This window comes from Coregonus lavaretus (genome assembly GCF_964263955.1).
Source record: "Coregonus lavaretus genome assembly, contig: HAP1_SCAFFOLD_328, whole genome shotgun sequence".
Classification (NCBI taxonomy): Eukaryota; Metazoa; Chordata; class Actinopteri; order Salmoniformes; family Salmonidae; genus Coregonus; species Coregonus lavaretus.
The window spans coordinates 245,609-258,108 of NW_028165903.1; the positions used below are offsets into that span (position 1 = coordinate 245,609).

General features: G+C 42.2%; 1 protein-coding gene across 1 annotated transcript in view; it reads left to right on the forward strand.

The window, feature by feature from the left end:
• LOC311115307 (sodium/hydrogen exchanger 9B2) overlaps nt 1–12,500 on the forward strand; it is a gene marked incomplete at both ends in the record, with an annotated part of 36,648 nt that overhangs the window by 21,771 nt on the left and 2,377 nt on the right. The window contains 4 exons of the mRNA XM_084190497.1: nt 132–281; nt 661–769; nt 2,019–2,155; nt 7,548–7,740. Of these exons, the coding sequence (XP_084046623.1) occupies nt 132–281; nt 661–769; nt 2,019–2,155; nt 7,548–7,740 (589 nt within the window). The remainder of the gene's footprint in view (nt 1–131; nt 282–660; nt 770–2,018; nt 2,156–7,547; nt 7,741–12,500) is intronic.

The following is a 12,500-nucleotide window of genomic DNA, read 5'->3' on the forward strand; positions in this document are numbered from 1 at the left end:
CTCACTCTCTCTCTCTCTCTCACTCTCTCTCTCTCTCTCTCTCTCTCTCTCGATCTCTCTCTCTCTCTCGATCTCTCTCTCTCTCTCTCTCTGTCTCTCTCTCTCTCCTCTATCTCTCTCCCTCTCTCTAGGAGGATGTGGTATTGAGGAGAAGTGCGATGTTGCTGGGTCTGTCTGTGTTTGCCGTGTTCGGGAGCCATGTAGCAGGGTTCACTGGGGCTGGAGGTCTCTGTACTCTGGTCATGGCCTTCCTAGCTGCCCTGGGCTGGGGGACAGAGAAGGTTACTGGGTTTATTATTTATTATGTACTTTGTAAAGTACTGTCAATAACCTTGCTATGTATTCTCTCCAGGCGCCAGTAGTTGTGGTGTTTATTACGTGTTTATAACATCTTTATGAAGTGTTACAACATGTTTATAACCTTTCCAGGGCCCAGTAGTTGTGGTGTTTATTATGTGTTTATAACATCTTTATGAAGTGTTACAACATGTTTAAATCCTTTCCAGGGCCCAGTAGTTGTGGTGTTTATTATGTGTTTATAACATCTTTATGAAGTGTTACAACATGTTTATAACCTTTCCAGGGCCCAGTAGTTGTGGTGTTTATTACATGTTTATAACATTTTTATGAAGTGTTACAACATGTTTCTAACCTTTCCAGGCCCCAGTAGCAGCAGTGGTAGGGAGGTTCTGGGATATCTTCCAGCCGCTGCTGTTTGGACTGATAGGAGCGGAAATAACAGTGTCTACACTGGACCCCAACACAGTTGGTAAATACACACTACTACTACTATAATACTACTATACTATTACACTACTACTACAATACTACTATGATACTACTATACTATAACACTACTACTACAATACTACTATGCTACTACTATACTATAACACTACTACTACAATACTACTATGATACTACTACTACTACTGCTACTACTATTACTACTACTACTACTACTAATACTACGAATATGACTACTATATACAACAACTATACTACTACTACTACTACTACTACTACTACTGCTACTACTACTACTACTACTACTACTACTACTACTACTGCTACTACTGCTGCTGCTACTACTACTACTACTACTACTACTACTGCTACTACTGCTGCTGCTACTACTACTACTACTGCTACTACTACTGCTACTACTACTACTACTACTACTACTACTACTACTACTGCTACTGCTACTACACTACTACTACTACTACTACTACTACTACTGCTACTACTACTACTACTACTGCTACTACTGCTGCTGCTACTACTACTACTACTACTGCTACTACTACTACTACTACTACTACTACTGCTACTGCTACTACACTACTACTACTACTACTACTACTACTACTACTACTACTACTACTAATAATAATAATAATAATAATAATAATAGTAATAATAATAAATAAACTGATAAATATAGGTTGTATTTACAATGCTGTTTGTGCTCCACTGGTTGCCCTTTAATCATGGCAACGGACCACAAATCTCTCTCTCTCTCTCTCTCTCTCTCCCTCTCTGTTGTCTAACTCTCTCCCCATCTCTCTCGCTCCCTCTCTCTCTGTTGATCTCTCTCCCCCGTCTCTCCCTCTCTCCGTCTATTTCTTTCCCCATTTCTCCCTCTCTCTCTCTCTCCCTCTCTCCCCCGTCTCTCCCTCTCTCTCCGTCTATTTCTTTCCCCATTTCTCCCTCTCTCTCTCTCTCCCTCTCTCCCCCGTCTCTCCCTCTCTCTCCGTCTATTTCTTTCCCCATTTCTCCCTCTCACTCCATCTACCTCTCTCCCCCGTCTCCCTCTCTCTGTCTATCTCTCTCTCCCCTGTCTCTCTCTCTCTGTCTATCTCTCTCTCCCCCGTCTCCCTCTCTCTGTCTATCTCTCTCCCCCGTCTCTCTCTCCCCATCTCTCTCTCTCCCTCTCGCTCCATCTACCTCTCTCCCCCGTCTCTCTCTCTCTGTCTATCTCTCTCTCCCCTGTCTCTCTCTCTCTCTGTCTCTAGGTATGGGCATGGCATGTCTGGCAACAGGTCTGGTTACTAGGGTTCTCTTCACGTTCCTCATGGTGTTCTTTGGAGGCTTCAACATGAAGGAGAAGCTGTTTATCTCTATGGCTTGGCTCCCCAAGGCCACCGTACAGGTCAGTTTATTAGAACTACAGGTCTATTAGAACTACAGGTCTATTAGAACTACAGGTCTATTAGAACTACAGGTCTATTAGAACTACAGGTCTATTAGAACTACAGTACAGGTCTATTAGAACTACAGGTCTATTAGAACTACAGGTCTATTAGAACTACAGGTCTATTAGAACTACAGGACTATTAGAACTACAGGTCTATTAGAACTACAGGACTATTAGAACTACAGGTCTATTAGAACTACAGGACTATTAGAACTACAGGACTATTAGAACTACAGGACTATTAGAACTACAGGTCTATTAGAACTACAGGACTATTAGAACTACAGGTCTATTAGAACTACAGGTCTATTAGAACTACAGGTCTATTAGAACTACAGGTCTATTAGAACTACAGGTCTATTAGAACTACAGTACAGGTCTATTAGAACTACAGGTCTATTAGAACTACAGGTCTATTAGAACTACAGGACTATTAGAACTACAGGTCTATTAGAACTACAGGACTATTAGAACTACAGGACTATTAGAACTACAGGACTATTAGAACTACAGGTCTATTAGAACTACAGGACTATTAGAACTACAGGACTATTAGAACTACAGGTCTATTAGAACTACAGGACTATTAGAACTACAGGACTATTAGAACTACAGGACTATTAGAACTACAGGTCTATTAGAACTACAGGACTATTAGAACTACAGGACTATTAGAACTACAGGACTATTAGAACTACAGGACTATTAGAACTACAGGACTATTAGAACTACAGGACTATTAGAACTACAGGACTATTAGAACTACAGGTCTATTAGAACTACAGGACTATTAGAACTACAGGACTATTAGAACTACAGGTCTATTAGAACTACAGGACTATTAGAACTACAGGACTATTAGAACTACAGGTCTATTAGAACTACAGGACTATTAGAACTACAGGTCTATTAGAACTACAGGTCTATTAGAACTACAGGACTATTAGAACTACAGGTCTATTAGAACTACAGGTCTATTAGAACTACAGGACTATTAGAACTACAGGTCTATTAGAACTACAGGTCTATTAGAACTACAGGACTATTAGAACTACAGGTCTATTAGAACTACAGGACTATTAGAACTACAGGACTATTAGAACTACAGGTCTATTAGAACTACAGGTCTATTAGAACTACAGGTCTATTAGACTACAGGTCTATTAGAACTACAGGTCTATTAGAACTACAGGACTATTAGAACTACAGGTCTATTAGAACTACAGGTCTATTAGAACTACAGGACTATTAGAACTACAGGACTATTAGAACTACAGGTCTATTAGAACTACAGGACTATTAGAACTACAGGTCTATTAGAACTACAGGACTATTAGAACTACAGGTCTATTAGAACTACAGGACTATTAGAACTACAGGACTATTAGAACTACAGTACAGGTCTATTAGAACTACAGTACAGGTCTATTAGAACTACAGGTCTATTAGAACTACTGGTCTATTAGAACTAAAGGTCTATTAGAACTACAGTACAGGTCTATTAGAACTACAGTACAGGTCTATTAGAACTACAGGTCTATTAGAACTACTGGTCTATTAGAACTACAGGACTATTAGAACTACAGTACAGGTCTATTAGAACTACAGGTCTATTAGAACTACAGGTCTATTAGAACTACAGGTCTATTAGAACTACAGTACAGGTCTATTAGAACTACAGGTCTATTAGAACTACTGGTCTATTAGAACTACAGGTCTATTAGAAATACTGGTCTATTAGAACTACAGTACAGGTCTATTAGAACTACAGTACAGGTCTATTAGAACTACAGGTCTATTAGAACTACAGGTCTATTAGAACTACTGGTCTATTAGAACTACAGTACAGGTCTATTAGAACTACAGGTCTATTAGAACTACAGGTCTATTAGAACTACAGGTCTATTAGAATTACAGTACAGGTCTATTAGAACTACAGGTCTATTAGAACTACAGGTCTATTAGAACTACAGGTCTATTAGAACTACAGGTCTATTATAACTACAGGTCTATTAGAACTACAGGACTATTAGAACTACAGGTCTATTAGAACTACAGGTCTATTAGAACTACTGGTCTATTAGAACTATAGGTCTATTAGAACTACAGGTCTATTAGAACTACAGGTCTATTAGAACTACAGGTCTATTAGAACTACAGGTCTATTAGAACTACAGGACTATTAGAACTACAGGTCTATTAGAACTACAGGACTATTAGAACTACAGTACAGGTCTATTAGAACTACAGGTCTATTAGAACTACAGTACAGGTCTATTAGAACTACAGGTCTATTAGAACTACAGGTCTATTAGAACTACAGGACTATTAGAACTACAGGTCTATTAGAACTACAGGACTATTAGAACTACAGGTCTATTAGAACTACAGGTCTATTAGAACTACAGGTCTATTAGAACTACAGGTCTATTAGAACTACAGGACTATTAGAACTACAGGTCTATTAGAACTACAGGACTATTAGAACTACAGGATTATTAGAACTACAGGTCTATTAGAACTACAGGACTATTAGAACTACAGGTCTATTAGAACTACAGGTCTATTAGAACTACAGGTCTATTAGAACTACAGGTCTATTAGAACTACAGGACTATTAGAACTACAGGTCTATTAGAACTACTGGTCTATTAGAACTACAGGTCTATTAGAACTACAGTACAGGTCTATTAGAACTACAGGTCTATTAGAACTACTGGTCTATTAGAACTACAGGTCTATTAGAACTACAGTACAGGTCTATTAGAACTACAGGTCTATTAGAACTACTGGTCTATTAGAACTACAGGTCTATTAGAACTACAGTACAGGTCTATTAGAACTACAGGTCTATTAGAACTACAGGTCTATTAGAACTACAGGTCTATTAGAACTACAGGACTATTAGAACTACAGGTCTATTAGAACTACAGATCTATTAGAACTACAGGTCTATTAGAACTACAGGTCTATTAGAACTACAGGACTATTAGAACTACAGGTCTATTAGAACTACAGGTCTATTAGAACTACAGGTCTATTAGAACTACAGGTCTATTAGAACTACAGGTCTATTAGAACTACAGGACTATTAGAACTACAGGTCTATTAGAACTACAGGACTATTAGAACTACAGGTCTATTAGAACTACAGGTCTATTAGAACTACAGGTCTATTAGAACTACAGGACTATTAGAACTACAGGTCTATTAGAACTACAGGTCTATTAGAACTACAGGACTATTAGAACTACAGGTCTATTAGAACTACAGGTCTATTAGAACTACAGGACTATTAGAACTACAGGTATATTAGAACTACAGGTCTATTAGAACTACAGGTCTATTAGAACTACAGGACTATTAGAACTACAGTACAGGTCTATTAGAACTACAGGTCTATTAGAACTACAGGACTATTAGAACTACAGGTATATTAGAACTACAGGTCTATTAGAACTACAGGTCTATTAGAACTACAGGTCTATTAGAACTACAGTACAGGTCTATTAGAACTACAGGACTATTAGAACTACAGGACTATTAGAACTACAGTACAGGACTATTAGAACTACAGGTCTATTAGAACTACAGGACTATTAGAACTACAGTACAGGTCTATTAGAACTACAGGTCTATTAGAACTACAGGACTATTAGAACTACAGGTATATTAGAACTACAGGTCTATTAGAACTACAGGTCTATTAGAACTACAGGTCTATTAGAACTACAGTACAGGTCTATTAGAACTACAGGTCTATTAGAACTACTGGTCTATTAGAACTACAGGTCTATTAGAACTACAGTACAGGTCTATTAGAACTACAGGTCTATTAGAACTACAGGTCTATTAGAACTACAGGACTATTAGAACTACAGGTCTATTAGAACTACAGGTCTATTAGAACTGCAGGTTCGGAGGTCCTGAGCGCTCTGGAGCAGGTTTCCATCAAGGATCTCTCAGTACTTTGCTCCGTTCATCTTTCCCTCGGTCCTGACTAGTCTTCTAGTCCCTGCCGCTGAAAAACATCCCCACATCATGATGCTGCCACCACCATGCTTCACCGTAGGGATGGTGCCAGGTTTCCTCCAGACCTGACGCTTGGCATTCAGGCCAAAGAGTTCAATCTTGGTTTCATCAGACCAGATAATCTTGTTTCTCATGGCCTGAGAGTCCTTTAGGTGCCTTTTGGCAAACTGTCATGTGCCTTTTACTGAGGAGTGGCTTCCGTCTGGTCACTCTACCATAAAGGCCTGATTGGTGGAGTCCTGCAGAGATGGTTGTCCTTCTGGAAGTTTCCTCTATCTCCACAGAGGAACTCTGGAGCTCTGTCAGAGTGACCATTGGGTTCTTGGTCACCTCCGTGACCAAGGCCCTTCTCCCCCGATTGCTCAGTTTGGCCGGGCGGCCAGCTCTAGGATGGTTCCAAAATTCTTCCATTTAAGAATGATGGAGGCCACTGTGATCTTCGGGATATCAAGGATGATCAATGGAAACAGGATGCACCTGAGCTCAATTTCGAGTCTCATAGCAAAGGGTCTGAATACTTATGCAAATAAGTGATTTCTGTTTTTGCTGTTTTTCCCATTGTCATTATAGGGTATTGTGTGTAGATTGATGAGGGAAAAAAATCAATTTAATCCATTTTAGAAGAAGGCGGTAACGTAAAGAAACATGGAAAAGTCAAGGGGTCTGAATACTTTCCCAATGCATCTTCCTGCACATGGACTCGGTACTGTCAAGGGGTCTGAATACTTTCCCAATGCATCTTCCTGCACAAGGACTCGGTACTGGTATCCCGTGTTTATAGCTAAGTTATCATTACTCATTGTGTATTTATTCCTCGTGTTATTATTGATCAATTAGTGATGCGATAAATGCTATTTATCATTTTTCACTCTCTGCATTGTTGGGAAGAGCCCGTCAGTAAGCATTGAACTGATAGACTACACCTGTAGGTGTCCTGAAGGGCGGGTAGTTTTCCGGTAATGCGTTCGGCAGACCCTCTGGAGAGCCCTGCGGTTGCGGCCGGTGCAGTTGCCGTACCAGGCGGTGATACAGCCCGACAGGATGCTCTCAATTGTGCAGGTGTAAAGGTTAGTGAGGGTTTTAGGTGCCAAGCCAAATTTCTTCAGCCTCCTGAGGTTGAAGAGGCTCTGTTGCGCCTTCTTCACCACACTCCCAGAGCCCTCACCTCCTGATGTACGATGTTCTAAGTTCTAACTGGTTCCATCTCCTACAGGCAGCCATCGGGTCCAAAGCCCTGGACATGGCCTGTGTGTCGGGAGATTTGGTTCTAGATCTGGGTATCTAAATTTTTCTAACTGGTTCTGTTGGGTTCTAGGCAGCGATAGGTTCTACAGCTCTGGACATGGCCCGTGTGTCGGGGGATGAGGTTCTGGTGAGGTACGGTCTGGATGTTCTCACTGTGGCTGTTCTGGCCATCCTCACTACAGCACCTATAGGAGCTCTGGGGATCGGCCTGGCAGGGCCCAGACTACTGACAAGACACCCGGAGGACACAGACAGGAAAGAGGGTGAGTGGCCACACAGACACAAGTGCAGACACGAACGCACGCTAAAACATGTGCGCTTGGACACACACACACACACACACACACACACACACACACACACACACACACAAACTATTAATACATGTAAAGCCGTTAGCTTCGACCTGTCCATTCCAGAACCAGAACCAGTGTCTTCAGCATACAACCCATTAGTCCCAGGTGGCACCCAATACCAGATGTAGTGCAAAACATATGACCAGGGCCCATAGGGAACTGTGACTCTCTAACCCTGACACACTGTGACTCTCTAACCCTAATACACTGACTCTCTAACCCTAATACACTGACTCTCTAACCCTAACACACTGTGACTCTCTAACCCTAATACACTGACTCTCTAACCCTAAAACACTGTGACTCTCTAACCCTGACACACTGTGACTCTCTAACCCTAATACACTGACTCTCTAACCCTAACACACTGTGACTCTCTAACCCTGACACACTGTGACTCTCTAACCCTAACACACTGACTCTCTAACCCTGACACACTGTGACTCTCTAACCCTAACACACTGTGACTCTCTAACCCTAATACACTGACTCTCTAACCCTAAAACACTGTGACTCTCTAACCCTGACACACTGTGACTCTCTAACCCTAATACACTGACTCTCTAACCCTAACACACTGTGACTCTCTAACCCTGACACACTGTGACTCTCTAACCCTAATACACTGACTCTCTAACCCTAACACACTGACTCTCTAACCCTGACACAATGTGACTCTCCAACCCTGACACACTGACTCTCTAACCCTAACACACTGTGACTCTCTAACCCTAACACACTGACTCTCTAACCCTAACACACTGTGACTCTCTAACCCTAACACACTGTGACTCTCTAACCCTGACACACTGACTCTCTAACCCTGACACACTGTGACTCTAACCCTAAAACACTGTGACTCTCTAACCCTGACACACTGTGACTCTCTAACCCTAACACACTGTGACTCTCTAACCCTAACACACTGTGACTCTCTAACCCTAACACACTGTGACTCTCTAACCCTGACACACTGACTCTCTAACCCTAATACACTGTGACTCTCTAACCCTAACACACTGTGACTCTCTAACCCTAACACACTGACTCTCTAACCCTAACACACTGTGACTCTCTAACCCTAATACACTGTCACTCTCTAACCCTAACACACTGTGACTCTCTAACCCTGACACACTGACTCTCTAACCCTAATACACTGTGACTCTCTAACCCTAATACACTGACTCTCTAACCCTAACACACTGTGACTCTCTAACCCTAATACACTGACTCTCTAACCCTAACACACTGTGACTCTCTAACCCTAACACACTGACTCTCTAACCCTAATACACTGTGACTCTCTAACCCTAACACACTGTGACTCTCTAACCCTAATACACTGACTCTCTAACCCTAACACACTGTGACTCTCTAACCCTAACACACTGACTCTCTAACCCTAACAAACTGTGACTCTCTAACCCTAACACACTGTGACTCTCTAACCCTAATACACTGTGACTCTCTAACCCTAATACACTGACTCTCTAACCCTAACAAACTGTGACTCTCTAACCCTAACACACTGTGACTCTCTAACCCTAATACACTGTGACTCTCTAACCCTAATACACTGACTCTCTAACCCTAATACACTGTGACTCTCTAACCCTAACACACTGTGACTCTCTAACCCTAACACACTGTGACTCTCTAACCCTAATACACTGACTCTCTAACCCTAATACACTCTGACTCTCTAACCCTAACACACTGTGACTCTCTAACCCTAACACACTGTGACTCTCTAACCCTAATACACTGTGACTCTCTAACCCTAATACACTGACTCTCTAACCCTAACACACTGTGACTCTCTAACCCTAACACACTGTGACTCTCTAACCCTAACACACTGTGACTCTCTAACCCTGACACACTGACTCTCTAACCCTAATACACTGTGACTCTCTAACCCTAATACACTGTGACTCTCTAACCCTAACACACTGTGACTCTCTAACCCTAATACACTGTGACTCTCTAACCCTAACACACTGTGACTCTCTAACCCTAATACACTGTGACTCTCTAACCCTAATACACTGACTCTCTGACCCTAACGCACTGTGACTCTCTAACCCTAACACACTGTGACTCTCTAACCCTAACACACTGTGACTCTCTAACCCTAATACACTGTGACTCTCTAACCCTAACACACTGACTCTCTAACCCTGACACACTCTGACTCTCTAACCCTAACACACTGACTCTCTAACCCTAACACACTGTGACTCTCTAACCCTAACACACTGACTCTCTAACCCTAACACACTGTGACTCACTAACCCTAACACACTGACTCTCTAACCCTAATACACTGTGACTCTCTAACCCTAACACACTGTGACTCTCTAACCCTAACACACTGTGACTCTCTAACCCTAACACACTGTGACTCTCTAACCCTAACACACTGACTCTCTAACCCTAATACACTGACTCTCTAACCCTAATACACTGTCACTCTCTAACCCTAACACACTGTGACTCTCTAACCCTAATACACTGTGACTCTCTAACCCTAACACACTGTGACTCTCTAACCCTAATACACTGTCACTCTCTAACCCTAATACACTGTCACTCTCTAACCCTAACACACTGACTCTCTAACCCTAATACACTGTGACTCTCTAACCATAACACACTGTGACTCTCTAACCCTAACACACTGTGACTCTCTAACCCTAACACACTGACTCTCTAACCCTGACACACTGTGACTCTCTAACCCTGACACACTGTGACTCTCTAACCCTAATACACTGTGACTCTCTAACCCTAATACACTGTGACTCTCTAACCCTAACACACTGTGACTCTCTAACCCTAACACACTGTGACTCTCTAACCCTAACACACTGACTCTCTAACCCTGACACACTGACTCTCTAACCCTAATACACTGTGACTCTCTAACCCTAATACACTGACTCTCTAACCCTGACACACTGACTCTCTAACCCTAATACACTGTGACTCTCTAACCCTAATACACTGTGACTCTCTAACCCTAACACACTGACTCTCTAACCCTGACACACTGACTCTCTAACCCTAATACACTGTGACTCTCTAACCCTAACACACACTGACTCTCTAACCCTGACACACTGTGACTCTCTAACCCTAACACACTGTGACTCTCTAACCCTAACACACTGTGACTCTCTAACCCTAACACACTGTGACTCTCTAACCCTAACACACTGTGACTCTCTAACCCTAATACACTGTGACTCTCTAACCCTAATACACTGTGACTCTCTAACCCTAACACACTGTGACTCTCTAACCCTAACACACTGTGACTCTCTAACCCTAACACACTGTGACTCTCTAACCCTAATACACTGTGACTCTCTAACCCTAATACACTGTGACTCTCTAACCCTAACACACTGTGACTCTCTAACCCTAACACACTGTGACTCTCTAACCCTAACACACTGTGACTCTCTAACCCTAATACACTGACTCTCTAACCCTAACACACTGTGACTCTCTAACCCTAACACACTGTGACTCTCTAACCCTGACACACTGTGACTCTCTAACCCTAACACACTGACTCTCTAACCCTGACACACTGTGACTCTCTAACCCTGACACACTGTGACTCTCTAACCCTAACACACTGTGACTCTCTAACCCTAACACACTGTGACTCTCTAACCCTAACACACTGTGACTCTCTAACCCTAATACACTGTGACTCTCTAACCCTAAAACAATGTGACTCTCCAACCCTGACACACTGACTCTCTAACCCTAACACACTGTGACTCTCTAACCCTAATACACTGTGACTCTCTAACCCTAACACACTGTGACTCTCTAACCCTAATACACTGTGACTCTCTTACCCTAACACACTGTGACTCTCTAACCCTAATACACTGACTCTCTAACCCTAATACACTGTGACTCTCTAACCCTAACACACTGTGACTCTCTAACCCTAACACACTGACTCTCTAACCCTGACACACTGACTCTCTAACCCTAATACACTGTGACTCTCTAACCCTAATACACTGACTCTCTAACCCTGACACACTGACTCTCTAACCCTAATACACTGTGACTCTCTAACCCTAATACACTGTGACTCTCTAACCCTGACACACTGTGACTCTCTAACCCTAACACACTGTGACTCTCTAACCCTAATACACTGTGACTCTCTAACCCTAACACACTGTGACTCTCTAACCCTAACACACTGTGACTCTCTAACCCTAACACACTGTGACTCTCTAACCCTAACACACTGTGACTCTCTAACCCTAACACACTGTGACTCTCTAACCCTAACACACTGTGACTCTCTAACCCTAACACACTGTGACTCTCTAACCCTAATACACTGTGACTCTCTAACCCTAAAACACTGTGACTCTCTAACCCTAATACACTGTGACTCTCTAACCCTAACACACTGTGACTCTCTAACCCTGACACACTGACTCTCTAACCCTAATACACTGTGACTCTCTAACCCTAACACACTGACTCTCTAACCCTGACACACTGACTCTCTAACCCTGACACACTGTGACTCTCTAACCCTAATACACTGTGACTCTCTAGCCCTAATACACTGTGACTCTCTAACCCTGACACACTGTGACTCTCTAACCCTAACACACTGT